Below are 17,828 nucleotides of genomic sequence, written 5' to 3' on the forward strand. Positions count from 1 at the left end.
AGCAACCAATAATCCTGGAACATGAAACAAGAAAGAGCCTTTTTTCAGGTTTTATCTGATTGGCTGCTAACCATTGAGTGATGATTTGGCACTTAAAGTGGCACTGTCGCCATCTGTGGACTTTGCAAGACCCCTTAAGGTGATAGCGCCGCTAGCAGTCCAGTGGTTGGGCAGGGGCAGCAAAGGTTAGTTCAACCTACCTGAACCTGTCCCTCGCGGTTGCCACCTTACTCTTCTGGCCCATCCTCTTCTTGCTGCAGCACCAGAAGCCAACATCACTGCTGTACACTCACACATGCGCGAGAGTGCAGCATTGAGGTCTATAGAGGATCCTGCGAGACTGATGGATGCAGCCAATTCCCTGCAGCCATCAAGCTCCACTCAGTGTCAAGAAGCGTCAATTGTAGGAAAAATACATAAAACAAAGTAGTCACTACTTTGTCTTCTGTTTTTAGTTAGTAACAGTTGAAATTAGAGGAAACAAAAGACAGAGTAGGAAAGGGGGGGAGATTGGAAAAGGGTAAGTACATCATGACAGTGCTGCTTTAAGTTTTTGTGGAATATGTTTTGCATAATAAATTGAGAATGTTGTTTTTATAAGGAATCTTTGTTTTAATTTGTACTATCTGTAAACTTGTACAATAAATGTTAAACACTAAATCTCTCTCTCTCTGTCTCTCTATATATACACACACATATATATACATATATATATATATATATATATATATATATATAAATATATATCTGGATTGTTACTTAAGACCTGTTCCACTTAAAGCATAACAGAGTTTTCCGAGCAGTGTTCTTATGCTGATGCAAACCATTTATTAATGGGATTAAAGGTTTAATAAGGATAAAAGGAGGTTTTGGCTGTTCCCTGTTTAATTCTCCATTGTCAGCGATTGATACTGGCTGTTAGACAACGAGCGTCTCTTCTGATACATTTTGTGGCATTCCCTGTGGGGCTGTTTGCAATATGGCTCCGCGGTGTCAAACACTAGCATTTGTCCTATTGTTTTGCCATGCACTCAGTAATCCTGTTTTTCAGCCTTCCTTGGTATTGGACATGGCTAAAATACTTCTTGATAATTACTGTTTCCCAGAGAACCTGGTTGGAATGCAAGAGACCATAGAACAGGCCATCAAAAGCGGGGAGATGCTGCATGTCTCAGATCCGTACAACTTAGCAAGTGTCTTCACTGCTGGGGTTCAAGGCTCATTAAATGACCCACGTCTGGTAATTTCTTATGAACCATCACACCATGAAGTGAAACAGGAAGAAGAAACAATTCCTTCTCCAGAGCAGCTGCAATACCTAGTGGATCATTCTATAAAGTATGAGCTTTTGCCTGGTAACATTGGTTACCTTAGAATTGACTGCATCATAGGTCAAGATGTAGTACAGAAAATTGGTCCCTTCCTGGTTAATAATATATGGAAGAAACTGATGCCGAGTTCAGCTCTTATCTTGGACTTTAGATATAGTACCCAAGGTAAGGTTTCCGGGATTCCTTTTGTCGTGTCCTACTTGTGTGAGTGTGAGTCTGTCATCCACATTGATACCATTTATAATCGCCCATCCAACACCACCATGGAACTGAGGACATTACCTGCAACAATGGGTGAGCGTTATGGAAAAGATAAAGATGTAGTGGTATTAACAAGCAGACACACTCAGGGCATAGCCGAGGATGTGGCATATATCCTTAAGCATGTTAATAGAGCAATCATTGTTGGAGAAAAAACAGCAGGAGGGTCACTGGATATACAGAAAATAAGGATTGGCCAGTCTGATTTTTATATTACTGTTCCAGTGTCTCGGTCTATTAGTCCACTAACTGGACAGAGCTGGGAGGTAGCTGGTGTTTTTCCTTGTGTGGTAGTGAATGCAGAGGATGCACTGAATAAAGCTCTGGCTATTCTGTCTGTTCGCTCAAAAATTCCCAGTGTTCTTGAACAGCTTAAAGACATTCTCAAAAAAAAATATGCTTTCTCTGACCGTGTTCCCGCTTTGATAAAGCATCTTTCAAACATGGACTATGCTCCAGTTATATCTGAGGATGATCTTGCTGCCAAGCTTAATTATGAACTCCAGTCTGTTACAGATGACCCAAGACTGGTGCTGAAAGGTAGGACTGACACACCAGTTATCCCACAGGATTTCCCAGTGTTTGACAATCTACCAGATGATGAATCCTTTCTCCAAGGCTTGGTTAACACAGTCTTCAAAGTGAACATCCTAACAGGGAATATTGGCTACCTACGTTTTGATGAGTTTGCAGATGCCTCTATTCTAGCTAAATTAGGACCTTACATTGTAAACAAAGTATGGGATCCCATCACCATCACAGACAACCTCATTATAGATTTGAGATATAACTCTGGAGGCCCATCTGCAGCAGTCCCCGTGCTGCTTTCCTACTTTCAAGAACCAGAAACTAGGATACGCCTGTTCACTTTGCATGATCAGTTGCTAAACTCAACCAAGGAGTTCTACAGCATTCCTAATCTGCTTGGAAATCCATATGGCTCTAAAAGAGGAGTTTATGTATTAACAAGCCACCGAACTGCCACAGCTGCTGAGGAATTTGCTTACCTCATGCAATCTTTAAGCAGAGCAACAATCATTGGTGAAATAACCTCAGGAACCCTTATGCATTCCAAATCATTTAATCTAGAAGGTACACAATTGACTATTACTGTGCCAATAATAAACTTTATTGATAACAATGGTGATTGCTGGCTTGGGGGTGGAGTAGTCCCAGATGCTATTGTCCTGGCTGAAGAAGCATTAGACAAAGCTAAAGAAATTATTGCATTTCACCCAGATGTTGGTGCTTTGGTAGAAGGCACTGGTCGGCTACTTGAAGTCCATTATGCCATTCCTGAGGTGGCTAACAAAGTCAGCAGCATAATTAAAAGTAAATGGTCTGAAGGCGGATACCGCTCAGTAGTGGATCTAGAGTCTCTTGCATCCCAGCTTACCTCTGATATGCAAGATATCTCAGGTGATCACCGATTGCACGTATTCTACAGTGACATAGAACCAGAGATTTTGGAAGACCAGCCACCCAAAATCCCCTCACCTGAAGAGCTCAGCTATATAATTGATGCTTTATTTAAGATTGACGTCCTTCCAGGAAATATTGGATATTTGCGATTTGATATGATGGCTGATTCAGAAATCATAAAAGCTATTGGTCCTCAGCTTGTGAGTATGGTCTGGAACAAGCTGGTGGACACAAGTTTCTTAATAATTGACATGCGATTTAATACAGGAGGTTACTCCAATGCTATACCTATATTCTGCTCATACTTCTTTGAGCCAGAACCTCTCCAACATCTGTATACTGTATATGACCGTAGCACTTCCAAAGGCACTGAGATATGGACATTGCCCGTGGTGGCTGGTCAAAGATATGGTTCCACTAAGGACATATATGTACTTACTAGTCATATGACAGGATCTGCAGCTGAAGCCTTTACAAGGTCTATGAAGGATTTAAACAGAGCTACCATCATTGGGGAGCCAACAGGAGGTGTTTCACTGTCTGTGGGCATGTACAGAGTGGAGGACAGCCATCTTTATGTGTCAATCCCTAACCAAGTGGTAATCAGCTCAGTGACCGGAAAAGTATGGAGTGTATCTGGAGTTGAACCTCACATCATCATCCAAGCCAATGAGGCCATGAATGTTGCCCACCGTATTATCAATCTCCGCTCTAAAATTCCCTCTATTATTCAGACAGCAGGAAAGCTGGTAGCAGATAACTATGCATTTGCAGAAACAGGAGCTGAGGTAGCATCCAAACTTCTGTCTCTGGTGGAGAAGAAGGACTACAAAATGATAAAATCTGAGGTAGAGTTGGCTGAGAAACTTAATTATGACCTTCAAACTCTCTCTGGAGATGTTCACCTAAAGGCCTTATATATACCTGAAAATTCCAAAGATCGTATCCCAGGAGTAGTGCCAATGCAGGTAAGATGAGCAAAATAATTGCTAAGCTACTCCAAACCAATGATAAAATATAATTAGTCAAGGTTAGCAGAAATAACAGTCAACAAGTACACACTTAAAGTTTCACACACGTTAATAGCAAATGAAAACCTAATGCTAGATTTCTGATTTTGACACCCTGGTATCTTCGAACTTTATGGCATGCTTCTCCAGCTGCTTGAGATCTTACTCAATTACCCCCTCAAATCCTTTGCGTGTTACCGATATCTGCACTTATGTTTTAATTCTCTCTGGCCGTCAATTCCCCCTCCTACCCCTTGTTTCAACTGCCTATTTATTTTTTTAGATTGCAAGCTCACAGGATAAGTACTTTATAGGAAAGAATTTCAATGGATAGATCTCAGCTCATGGCAGTGACCTCATTACCTTTTGAAATGGTCTGTGTGTAGTGTACTCTCTTTTTCCCCAATTACACAGTGCTGCAGAATATTTTGGTGCTTTAGAAAATGCTAGTCTGAATCCATAAACAACACTAAAGTGCAGCAGCTTTGGTCCTTTGCATTACGTAAAATCATTGTCTGAACGGAAGGAGATGGGAGATTATTTGTGCCAAGCTTTCCCCACATCTGGTTTCTTATAACCTTAATATGTCATGATGCATTATTTTGTTTTTTATATTTCCATTTGTAGAGCGCACCAAAATATGTTGGATACATTATAATATTGATTTTAACCACAATGCTCTCAAAATCTGTACCCCAAATTATATCAGTACAGTCAAAATTACAATAGGGCTAATTATTAAGTACAATCGATTAGACTTGTGCACAAATTTGTTTCTGCTGGTGTGAACAAATCAAATTCCTTTTAGTTTATGCTCAAACAAATTGGTCATCCAGGATTTACCAGTGGAATTTTGGTTTTATAACATATACATGTTTATACAATTAAAGGAGTATAGCTATCTGTTTCCGGAAATCTATTGGAAACCACTGGTATGAAAAGCCACTGTTTAATTTTGAGGCACTTATCTGAAATTTACACCATAAAATAAAACATTGAAAATCACTTATAACTTGCATTAAAAATTGTTTTCATTAAAATCACTGTTTTGTTCTAAGTTTATGCAAACTATTTAGCATCATAATCTAGGTCAGAAAACAATAAATAATAGCAGAACAGATATAATAATGATTCACAGAGATGTAACTAGAAACCACGGGACGCCTGTGCAAAAATTGCCCTGGGCCCCCCCCCCCCCCCCATACGTCTCATCCCCCTCCCCCACCCCCACCTCAGCCCCTCCATTTGTCACATTCATGCCCCTCAGCCCCTCCATGTGTTTCATTCAAGCCCCACAGGGTGAGTGTGACATGGTTGGAGTGTGACAGAATTGGACGGGTTAATGTGATATGGTCAGTGTGGTAGTGTGAAAGGGGGCAAGTGTGACAGGATTGATGGAGAATGAGTGTGACAGGATTGTGGGGGGTGAGTGTGACAGTGCTAGATAAGGTGAGTGCAATAGGATGAATATGGCAGAGCGATGGGAGGTGAGTATGACATGGGTGAGTGACAGGATTGGAGAAGGGTGAAGAGGGGTGACAGTGTGTGTGTGATGGGGTGACAGTTACACAGACACACAGATGCATACACTGAAGCTCATGCAGATAAACAGACAAACACACTGACATACACACAGTTACACACCATATAACACATACAGATACATACACGGACACACATGCTGATACACAGACACATACATATACAGAAGCACAGATACACACACTGACACACATGCAAATACACAGACACACAAACACACATATACACAGATACATTTATACATACAGACACACATGCAGATACACAGACACACAGAATACCACACATTGAGATACACAGAATGACACTCCTACAGATACAAACACACATGCGGATACACAGACACACATACAGACAGATACATATATAGGCACTCATGCAGATACACAGACACTTAAGGACAAATATTCAGATACACAGAATGACACTCATACAGATACAAACAGTGACACACATACAGATACAGAGGGCACACACTGACATACAGATATGCAGGCATACCGATACACATACAGACACACAAGCAGACAGACACACACATACAAACAGATACAGACACATACAAACACACATACATATACATATAAATGTACATACACACATGCAAACATTTTTAGTCACCCTATTGTTTCCTTTTAGGTGCAGGAGGGTGACTTCCCCTGGGGTCCAGTGGCTGGCTCTTCCATCCGCACGGCTCTCATGGTTGCGGGGAGGAAATGACTGGGGCAGTAATTTCTTCCCAGCTCTGACCTCATCACAGGGGGTCCTGATGGGCTCTTAAATCGCCGCAGCGCTGACCAGGCCCCCTGGAAATTCCATTGCCATTCACACGATGAGCCCTGAACGTGCGCATTACATGGCCGACAGGCTCCCCAGTTGCAGCGGTCCACAGGGCTGCCATGCCCCCTAGAGCGACGGGTCGGTTGCAGTTCTGACCCCTGCGATAGCGGTAGTTCTGCCACTGATGATTCATAAAGATCCAGTTATGGGATAAACAGATATGGCTTTCTACATTTATTATACATTTTCTCATCCTACAAATACATATTTGTTAAGGGATACATCAACATAATATTAAAAATTCTAAGTGACAGTTCCTCTTTAACCTCTTTTATTTAGCATGGCTTGCCATTCGTTTTGATGGCAACTCTCATAACACAGACCCTGAAATAAAACATTTTGGTATTTTAATCTGCTATAGCTCAAGTGTTTCTTTTGACTTTGACTTTTCAGATCCCATCTCCAGAGATGTTTGAGGACCTCATCAAGTTTTCCTTCCATACTGATGTGTTTAATAAGAACATTGGTTACATGCGATTTGACATGTTTGCTGACTGTGATCTTCTTAGTCAAGTTTCACATCTGCTTGTCGAGCATGTCTGGAACAAGATTGTCGGCACAGATGCCTTAATTGTTGATATGAGGTACGTAGCATAAAATACCTTCTTTTGAGCCTAAAAAACATTTACAATATAGTTTTAGCAGCATACAAGAATAATGAAGATACATTTGTGAGTTGCAAATTACAGGTAAACTTCTGCACTAGCAATGGGGTATCAAACTGCTATTGATGAATAAACTGCTATAAATGTGAATAAAAAGCCAAATGTGTTGCTATTTTATGTCTGTCCTTTTTACACTTTATCTCTCTTTCAGTCTTAAGTCATGTTTTCTGCCTCCCACTGTTTGTCAATCTTTAGCCCATCTTATGTCTCACTTAATTAGCATATTTTTGTTTTAAATCTGTCTTTCTATGTACCTTTCTGTACTCTACTTCATCATTTTGAACCTCTGGTCAGTCACCTCTTTATCATTTTAACTTCCCACCCCCCCTGTGTTAATATCCGAGTTGGTATAGTATTGTAATAGCTAGAGATTTGTTGTTTGTGAAAATAATGTGTTAATGTATTTTTGATTCAGTGTGCATAATTCACACTTTAGTAATTGAAAAAAAAATGTGTTTTTGATGCACAGGAAAAAAGAACATTTACTGAAGTTACAGATAAGAAAACAGTATTGGATATATAGCATTTCTACAATTATAATAATGACTTGCCCCCCCCCCCCCCCCCAATTCTATAATCCTCTCATATTGTTCCCAGTAGGTCTATACCACAAGCATTTGTAGGCAGAAAACAATCAAAACCATCTTGATTATTTCTATAATATTAAAAAAATGTTTTATACACACACATAGTGATGTCCCGAACAGTTCGCCAGAACCATTTGCCGGCGAACATAGCGTGTCGGTCCGCCCCCTATTGGTCATCATTGAGTAAACTTTGACCCTGTACCTCACAGTCAGCAGACACATTCCAGCAAATCAGCAGCAGACCCTCCCACCCAGACCCTCCCACCTCCATGACAAATAGGGGGCGGACCGAACATCGCGCGTGTTCGCGACTGCGAACTGTTCTGGACATCACTACACACACAGCATATGGAGTGTGTGTTTCTGTTTGAGTGTATGTATATATATATATGTGTGTATATTTCAAGTTTGTGTGTGTAACAATGTCAGTGAGTGTTTTTAACTGTGTGGGGGTGGGTAGTAGTAAGCGTAATAGTGTTGGTGTGGGTAACAACATAGGTAGTAGTGTGTGTGTGTGTGTGTAGTAGTCAGTGTAGAAGGGAAAAGGTTCTGCTGCATATGTGTGTTATAGTGTGGGTGTCGTGTGTACCTGCAAGGCTTTATAAAAGGGTGCTCTCTGATGGAGTTTGATGTTTTAAAGCAGAACTGTCACCGTCTGGAGACTTTGCATAATTCGCAAAGAACCCCGACTGTGACATCGCCACTGGGGGTTCGGTGGCTTGTGCAAGCAACGGTGGGTTTAACTTACCTTAACCTGTCTCTTGCAGGCACAGACATCCTCTGATGGCTTCAGCGCCAGGAGCTGATGGCACTGCTGTACTCTTGAAAGTACAGCACTGAGGTTTGCAGAGGATCCTGCAAGACCACATTATACAAATATATTTGGGGCTAATATAAAGCATTGTCTGGAAATCTATTCATAAACAGGACTATACATAGGACACGCATTTAGACTGGAAGAAAGGAGATTTAGTCTAAAGGCAAAGGAAAGAGGTTTGTACACTAAGAACAATAATCATGTGAAATTCTCTACCTGAAGAGGTGGTGTTATTAGAGTAAATTTCTTAAACAGCAATTGGATAAATACTTGCAAAAACATAATATTCAGGGATATCATTTTAAGTTTGTGAGGTAATAGCGTCTTGAGCTAATGAGAGATCTGACTGCCATTCTGGCGTCAAGAAAGATTTTTTTTCCTAGTTTATTGTAAAATTGGAAAGCGCTTCTAACTGAGTTGTTTTGCCTTCTTTTGGGTCAACAGCAAAACAAATGGGAGAAAGGCTGAACTTAATGGACACATCTCTTTTTAGCCTATGTAACTATGTAACAATGTAAATCCCTGCTTACACCGGGAAGACACAGGTATCAATCAATACCAAGGGTTCCCCTCTATTCTGTATCAGCTGGGGGCCATATTAATGGTTCCAGACTAACAGATAAGATAGAGGGAGGACTCAAAGTCAGTGCTGCATACAGTCCTTTAAAACTTAAATCTTAAATTTAAGCGGCTCAGTGATCGGACTGATTCTGTACTTGCCTGCGGACAGAGGGAGACCCTGACCCCAACCAAGATTTGGGATAAAAAGGTTAAATTAAACTATTAAAATGCTTTTATTTACATAGCCTAGGGCAGTGATGGCGAACCTTTTTGAGCCAGAGTGCCAAAACCGCAATACATGCCAACTTGTTTTCCTCAAAGTGCCAACACGGAAATTAAACCTGAATACTGAGGTTTAAGTTTAGAAAAAACAACTCATACAGTTGTCCGAACTAATTCTCCTCTTCTCTCCCCCCCAGCATCTTCCCTTCTCCCCCAGTATCTCCTCCTCCTCCTCTCCCCTTCTCCCCAGCATCTCATCTTCCTCTCCCCCAGATTCTCATCTTCCTTCCCCTTTTCCCCCCAGCATTTCCTCCTCTCCCCTTCTCCCCCCAACATCTCCTCCTCCTCTCCCAGATTCTCCTCCACCTCTCCCCCAGATTCTCCCCTTCCTCCCCCCCAAATTCTCCTCTTCCTCTCCCATTCTCCCCCAACATCTCCTCCTCCTCTCCCCCAGATTCTCTGCTTCCTCTCCCTTTCTCCCGCCAGCATCTTCCCTTCTCCCCCAGTATCTCCTCCTCCTCCTCTCCCCTTCTCCCCCAGCAGCTCATCTTCCTCTCCCCCAGATTCTCATCTTCCTTTCCCCTTTTCCCCCCAGCATCTCCTCCTCTCCCCTTCTCCCCCCAACATCTCCTCCTCCTCTCCCAGATTCTCCTCCGCCTCTCCCCCAGATTATCCCCTTCCTCCTCCCCAAATTCTCCTCTTCCTCTCCCATTCTCCCCCAACATCTCCTCCTCCTCTCCCCCAGATTCTCTGCTTCCTCTCCCTTTCTCCCCCCAGCATCTTCCCTTCTCCCCAGTATCTCCTCCTCCTCCTCTCCCCTTCTCCCCCAGCAGCTCATCTTCCTCTCCCCCAGATTCTCATATTCCTTTCCCCTTCTCCCCCCAGCATCTCCTCCTCTCCCTTCTCCCCCCAGCATCTCCTCCTCTCCCCTTCTCCCCCCAACATCTCCTCCTCTCCCCTTCTCCCCCCAACATCTCCTCCTCCTCTCCCCCAGATTCTCCTCTTCCTCCTCTCCCCCAGCATCTGCTCCTCCTCTCCCAGATTCTCCTCCGCCTCTTCCCCAGATTCTCCTCCTCCTCTCCCCCAGATTCTCCTCTTCCTCTGCCCCAGATTCTCCTCTTCCTCTGCCCCAGATTCTCCTCTTCCTCTCCCTTTCTCCCCCCAGCATCTCCTCCTCTCCCCTTCTCCCCCATCTCCTCCTCTCCCCTTCCCCCCAACATCTCCTCCCCCCCAGATTCTCCTCCTCCTCCTCTCCCCCAGCATCTGCTCCTCCTCTCCCAGATTCTCCTCCGCCTCTCCCCCAGATTCCACTCTTCCTCTCCCCCAGATTCTCCTCTTCCTCTCCCTTTCTCCCCCCAGCATCTCCTCTTCCTCTAACCCCAGCATCTCCTACTCCTCTCCCCCAGATTCTCCTCCTTCTCTCCCCCAGATTCGCCTCCTTTTCTCCCTCATATTCGCCTCTTCTCTCCCCCCAGCTTTGCTTCTCCTCTTCGCTCCCCGCAGCATCTCCTCTTCTCTCCCCACAGCATCTTCCCCTCAGCATCTTCCCCTCACTACCCCAGCATATCCCCCTTCCCCCAGTTTATCCCCCTCTCCCGCCCAGCACATAAATAATGGGGTTTTTTTTGGTGCGGGTTTTAAGTCCACCCAGGCTGTGTGTGGGTGCTGTGTGTTTGAGGGGGCGGGGGTGCTGTGTGTGTGGGGGGGTGCTGTGTGTATGTGGGGGGGTTTGTGTGTGTGTGTGTGTGCGGGGGTGCTGTTGCAAATATATTAATACAATCTGTATCCCCCCCTCCCTTCTTCTTACCTTTGGTGAAGGAGGGGGGACACAGCCAGCACTGGTGGTCCGGTGGTGATAAGATGGACAGGTCCTGTAGCTCTCCTGTCCTCCCGCGTGCAGAATGCAGTGTGGCGCGTTGCCATGGTAACGCCCGACAACGCTCTACACAGATTGCTTGCTGGAGGACAGGAGAGCTGCCTCTCAGATCCCTCCCCAGATTCCGGGTCCTCCTGACATGGAAGAAGAGTATGCAGGCAGGAGCCTACTCTGCACTGATAGCGACCTATGGCCACGTGCTCACGGAGAGGGCCTGGCATGCCACCTTTGGCACGCGTGCCATCTGTTTGCCATCACTGGCCTAGGGGATGTGCTCACTAAAAATATATACTTTTGTCTTACAGTTTTGCATTCTGTGACTATTATAAAAGCTTGTCGTCTCAGCATATCAAATTTTGCAAAGTAAAACTTTGATTCACTCCTTTCAGTATTTATTTTGCAACTTCTAAAAATTAACAATCAGAACTAATTAGTTTTCTTTAGTTGCACTTTGTGTGTACAAATTTGTCATAGTAAATTTTTTTTTTAAATTCAATGTAATATTGCATTATGTACACTGATCAACCACAACATTAACACCACTTGCCCAATATCACAATATCACAATATCACGTAGGTCCCCTTGTGCTGCCAAAACAGATCTGATGCGTTGAGGTATTGACTCCACAATATCTCTGAAAGTGTCCTGTGGTATCTGGCACGAAGACATTAGGAGCAGATCCTTTAAGTCCTGCCTTTTTCTGCCTCTAGAGAACCAAATAGAAAAAAATAGAGGCTGCGCAAATAGTGCTTCTACCATTTATTAGAAGTCTTCTTCTTCTTCTGCCTTCAGTGCATCCTGCTGACATCTCTTCTCCAGGACATGCACACACAGCCCTACGTCCACCTGAAGAAAACGTTATTCATCAGGCAATAGACAGGGCATCATGGGCACTCGGGATTGGTTTGCGACTAAGCAGCCCCATACACAGCAAACTGCAGTGCACTGTATGCTTTGACGGCTTCCTATCATGGCCAGCATAAAGTTTTTCAGCAATTTGAGCTACAGTAGCTCTTATGTATGATCAGACCAGATGAGCTAGACTTCGATCATCATGTGTATCAATGAGCCTTGGGTGGCCATGATGATCCACAATCAGTTCACTGGTTGTCCTTCCTTATACTACTTTTGATAGGTCCTAAACACTGCGTACAGGGAACAACCCACCAGGCTTGCTATTTTGGAGATGCTCTGACCCGGTCAGTTAGTCATTACTATTTGGCCTTGATCTAAGTCACTCAGATCTTTTCACTTGCCCATATTTCCTGCTTCCAACACATGAAATTCATCACTAGCTGCCTAATGTATTCCACCCCTTGACAGGTGTTGTAACAATATAATCAATGTTATTCACTTCACCTGTCAGTGTTTTAATGCTGTTGCTGGTCATTGTATACATGTAGGGTATCAATATTTCTCCTTTCGAAAATTATGTATAATGCGTATGGGTGCACTTAAACAGAAAGAGGGAAATTGTGGCAGAATGAACGCATAGAAAAAGTGCTAGAAAGAAATTGGTTGCAAATGCGTCTCTTCTCAGTCCTTAAGGGGTTAAATTACAGTGAAACAAAACACGTAGCTCAAATTCTAGGTTTTGTTTTGGTTCAGTAATTGGACAATTCCTGTTGAAGGTGAAACTTGAGTAGAGAATGCTAAATCTCCAAGAAAATAAGAAAGAGAAGCAGACTAGCTGGCCATGTTAGAAAGAGTTCCATCGATTTACACAATTTGTCCAGCAGGGCTCGCTGTTAAAGGGACACTGTAGGCACCAAGACAACTTCATCTCATCGAAGTGGTCTGGATGCAATTGTAATTATTGCAGTTTCTGAGAAACGGCAATAATTGCCTTGCAATTGTAATTATTATTGCATGCAGCAAAATGCTAATCATTGTCTTTTTATTAAAAAGTATAACTAATTATTTGAAACCACGTATCTTCATGTATATTTCTGTTAAAGGTACTGTTTAACCCTCTCTTCTTGTTTCAGTTTTATAATAATGTTATTTTTTAAAGCAATATATTTTGTCGGATTTGCCAAGTGTGACAATAGTACTCCTTTCCCTTGGTACCTTGTCCTGGGATTGGGGTGTTACACACAGTCTTTTCAGGCTTTAGAGACACTTCACACGCTGGATGAGGTAAAAGGACTTGCTCTTTTTATTGTGGTTCCAAAATAAATGCACAGTAAGGTATAAAAGGTTGTAACAAAATATATAAAATAAAATCCTCGCTCTTCTGAGCACTAACTAAACAAAATAATCAGCTAACTGGGTTGGATGGCTTGTCCATTTCCCAACATAAGCATAAACAACAACCTTACTGTTTCAGGGTTTTTCAGCTCTCTGTTTCCACTCACAGAAATCAAACATAATCTCCCTCCTCCTTTGGCAGGGGAGTACTTACGTAATAGCACTGATAATTGACAATCCTTTTCAGGTGAGTTAAATTAGAATTCAAACTCTGGAACTGGACTTCTCACCTGTAGGTTACAAGCAACTTCCAAAATGTGGTGTGGAGCACTGGCCCACCCTACTCTCCAAGTGCTCCACCCCAGGGCCCAAATATACACATATTTAAAGTGCAACATTCATTATAACATAACACATTTCCCTGGGGCTAATTACATAAAGTAGGAACCTTGCAAAATCTGGGGAGATATATAGATTCCCTCCAGCACAATTCCTTGCTTTGGTCACACAAGGTGTAACAAAATGGCGATAGTTCTATGAATGCAATGGTCTAATGGTTCTCCAATCTCCATTGATGTAAATACTTATGTAACTAACGTGATTTATATGTAACATATGCATTCATTTGTAACTCACTTTACAGATTCAACATTGGAGGGCCCACCTCTTCCATTCCAGCCATTTGTTCATATTTCTTTGATGAAGGGACACCTATCCTTCTAGACAAGGTGTACAGTCGAGCAGCGAATACCATCACTGATGTATGGAGCCTCTCACAGCTTGCAGGTAAGTTAAAATCATTGAGGCTTTGACAGGAGCTATCTGCAAAGGATTGCTTAACACTCTATAAAAATACATCAGGTGGATTTCAAGGGACACTCTACTGCCCAAATGAAAATAAAAAATATCAATGTTTAGTTCATATACCCCAATGAAAACATGTATACATTTAATTAAGCATTTTTCAATGAGGATACATCTAAAAACAGTTTCCAAAGCTGCAGATCTCTTGCCTTAAGCCTTTGCAAGCCCTCCTTTTCAGACTGTCTGAGGCTGTCCAATTACAGACTTCTCAATGCAGCTCAATGAGAAGTATTTGCAAGGCAGGTGCTCTGATCAATTACTGCCTATTGACATTAGCTCCACTGAGCTGGACTACAAGGAAGTAACAGGGTCGGTTGTCTGATTAATTGGGTTGTAACCAGGTTAATCTATAAAAGTGTCCATTTCTTTTTAAATCTACATTTTTTGTGAAATGAAAAAAAGAGGACACAGTCTTCTCACATAAAGCACTTCAGCAAACTAATGTACTTTAGAGGTCCGGAGTGTTGCTTTAATAAGAAAGATAGTTTAAACTAAACCAGTTTCTGAAATCATGACATACAATGCTCTGGGCAGAGCTTTTCCCAGTGGCAGGAAGCCAATGTAAGGACTGACAGAGAAGTGAGGTGTGAGATGACCGACTGGAGAGGAAAATCAGTCTTGCAGCAGCATTCATTACAGACTGTAACAAGGCAATATGGCTTTTGGGAAGACCAATTAGGAGAGAGACCAATGCGAGGAATTACAAGAGCATGGACAAGCTCCTTAGTAGCATCTTGCATAAGAAAGTGACAGATCTACAGGATTTGGTAACTTACAGTTGAGATCTTCATATACAGTATTCCACATAACCACCCTTTACCCCAGTTATTTTAGCCATCATGGTCCCTAGCGGTCAAATAGAGGAGTAGTAGATCTGTTCTAGGACGGTACAGTCCTCTCTTCCCTGGTTCATACTAAAGTTCACTTCACTGTATCCCAATTAGCACTGGACTGAGATTAAAACAGATGCATATCGGCTACTCTCACACTAGATCATCACAACAGGATGCAGAACTCCTGGTATAAGGATCTAATTGCTATAAATTGGCAAGAGAACTTAAAGGAACACTATAGGGTCAGGAACATAAACATGTATTCCTAACCCTATAGTGTTTAATCTACCATGTAGGTGCCTTCCCCCAGCCCCAGCCCCTATAGAAAAGGTGAAAACTAACCTTATTTCCAGTGCCGCGTGGGTCTGCCGACGCTGGCCCCGCCCCCAATCCGCCTCCTTGGTGACATAATTGGTGTAGCAGATGGCATTGGACTGTCCTCAAGGGTTATGTTAAAAATGCAATTTGTGTGTTTATTTCCATGTATAATTAAAATTGTATGTAGTATTCGGATGTTTGTTCGTTAGTTTTCATCCGTATCCCATACGAATGAAAACTACCGAACCAGTAGACCACCCCAGAGAGAAGTGTGTACCTTATTAGGCTTTCACACTTCTCTAACCGCAAGTTAATCGGTACTTTGTTGATGTATCTGGGTGGCCGCCGTTCGGCATACGAACACGGGGCGGCAGCCATCTTACGCACGAAACCTCAGCGGTGTTTGGTCATCGAGTGTCTGGAACTCAAATCGGACACTCACATAACTCCCGAACCCCTGGTCCGTTCTGGGTGAATTTTGAATATGTTAGTAACCCTGATCAGGGCTACCAGGGGGTGCCACTTAGATAATTGTACCTCACAGTTTTAGGGTACATCCAGAAACCGGGTAAAACTGTAAAAGAGATAAGTGGATTATGTGTCACACTGAAGGGAGGAGATGTATGGGAGGTAACTACTGTACTATTGGCTACTGTCCCAATTATTGTAAATCCCTCCCTTACATGGGAGAACCCTTCATAAGGAATCTGTGTGATTAAAAGTTCAGCTCTGCTCCTGAAGCTGTGTGTCATCCAGTCATTGGGATTGATGTTGGGATATTGTTGGATTGTTTTGCCTGCTGGAATTATTGCCTTATGGATTTCTAATACTTGTTCCTGAGCCTTACTGGGATCTAAAGTGGAGATAACCTGTGTAATAGCAGCTCTCCGCTACAATTGGAATTCCCAAATTGTATTAGATTGGCTGAAATCGACAAGGGGGCGGGGCCAAACACTATTTTAGCCAATCAGCATCTCCTCATAGAGATGCATTGATTCAATGCATCTCTATGAGGAGGTGCTGATTTGTTAAAATGGAAAATAAAATATCAGCATCCCCATGCAGAGTGTAGAGACGCTGAATGGCAGTGCTGCCTACTGTGCAGCACTGCCCCAGAAAGCAACTCCAGTGGCCATCTGAGGAGTGGCCACTTGGATATGTCCCTAGAGGGCATAGACATTGCAACCCTATTTGTATGGACAGTCCTTTTCCCTGCTCACGGATCACAACCCATTGGTATGAAAAGACAGTGTTTGCATTAAAATGCCTAAAAGCAATGATTATATTCACCAGAACAATTAAGCTGTAGTTGTTCTGGTGACTATAGTGTCCCTTTAATCAAACCAGTCAACAGAATCAGCCAACCATGATAATCTCCTATATAATAGCTTTTGCAATCCAAAACATATATTCACACACATTATTGTCCTAATTGCTTAGTGTTTTACAATGCCAGTAAAGGTTACTCTAACCAGGTTTAAAAACCCACACTAAACATGTTTTTATAATTTAATTTTGTTTTGTTTTTTAACAGGTCCTTCTTATGGGTCCAAAAAACCTCTAATTATCCTAACCAGTTCTGTGACTGAAGGAGCTGCTGAAGAATTTGTGTACGTAATGAAGCGACTGGGAAGGGCAAGTGTTGTCGGCGAGAAAACAAGTGGAGGATGCCATCCTCCACAGACATACCATGTAGATGACACACTCCTGTACCTCAGCATTCCGACTTCTCGCTCTATTAGTGCAGAACCTGGAGCTTCTTGGGAAGGAAAAGGCCTGTTGCCAGATATCAATGTTCCTTCAGAAACAGCATTGCAAAAAGCAAGAGAAATCCTGGAGTCGCAGCTCAGTGCTTAATATCTAGAAAGGACATGTGCTTTATTTAAAGATTCCCACAAAAAGATGGGGCAATTCATTCATTATGTAGATTTTAGTATGACAATACCTATATACAGTATGTACATACAAACACGCACATCCCTCTGTGCCGTACAAGACATGTATTATGCACTGCCTTGACCGTCATGTAGATATTCACGTGCACTCTGCTTTAACTAGACACACACTGCTATGGACAGTGATATTCTTTAGTTAGATAATACTTTAACAGAACTAGAACAATGGTGCATCTTAAGGTTATTTTTATTTAGCAACAATACCATCGTTTTCATTGTGTTAAGAGAGAGGAAACATGCAAAATAAGTGTTTGGTATGCTAGCATTACCAGTGCTCTGTCATTAGCCTAAACCCATATTATGTGTTCTTGGTAAATTGTGACTTCCCAGAATGTTTTTTAAATATTATGTTTACTTATTCCCTGTATTTAACAAACACGTGTTTGTTAGGTTTGAAAAATAAAATTAAAAGTAGAAGTCCACACCACTGTGTCCTGAAACTGTCACTACTCCATGTCAGTCATTATTATATGCGCTACCATTTTCTGACAGTAAACATAATTAGTGATGTCGCGAACATAAAATTTTCGGTT

General features: G+C 42.4%; 1 protein-coding gene across 1 annotated transcript; it reads left to right on the forward strand.

Annotated features, from left to right (window-relative positions):
- The first annotated feature begins 907 nt into the window (after positions 1–907).
- Positions 908–17,717, forward strand: RBP3 (retinol binding protein 3). The gene is made up of 4 exons (XM_063434701.1): positions 908–3,982; positions 6,800–6,990; positions 13,969–14,111; positions 16,875–17,717. Exons 1-4 carry the CDS (start codon positions 980–982, stop codon positions 17,195–17,197), a joined length of 3,660 nt encoding a protein of 1,219 aa, XP_063290771.1. The 5' UTR covers positions 908–979; the 3' UTR covers positions 17,198–17,717.
- Positions 17,718–17,828: the final 111 nt, after the last annotated feature.

This window comes from Pelobates fuscus, chromosome 10 (genome assembly GCF_036172605.1).
Source record: "Pelobates fuscus isolate aPelFus1 chromosome 10, aPelFus1.pri, whole genome shotgun sequence".
NCBI classification, from domain to species: domain Eukaryota; kingdom Metazoa; phylum Chordata; class Amphibia; order Anura; family Pelobatidae; genus Pelobates; species Pelobates fuscus.

Bases quoted from the DNA above. Each gene is read 5' to 3' on its own strand.
- RBP3 (XM_063434701.1), top strand. From the start codon at position 980: ATGGCTCCGCGGTGTCAAACACTAGCATTTGTCCTATTGTTTTGCCAT. The intron at 3,983-6,799 runs GTAAGATGAGCA...TTGACTTTTCAG, and splicing joins CAGGAGTAGTGCCAATGCAG to ATCCCATCTCCAGAGATGTT. The intron at 6,991-13,968 runs GTACGTAGCATA...CTCACTTTACAG, and splicing joins GCCTTAATTGTTGATATGAG to ATTCAACATTGGAGGGCCCA.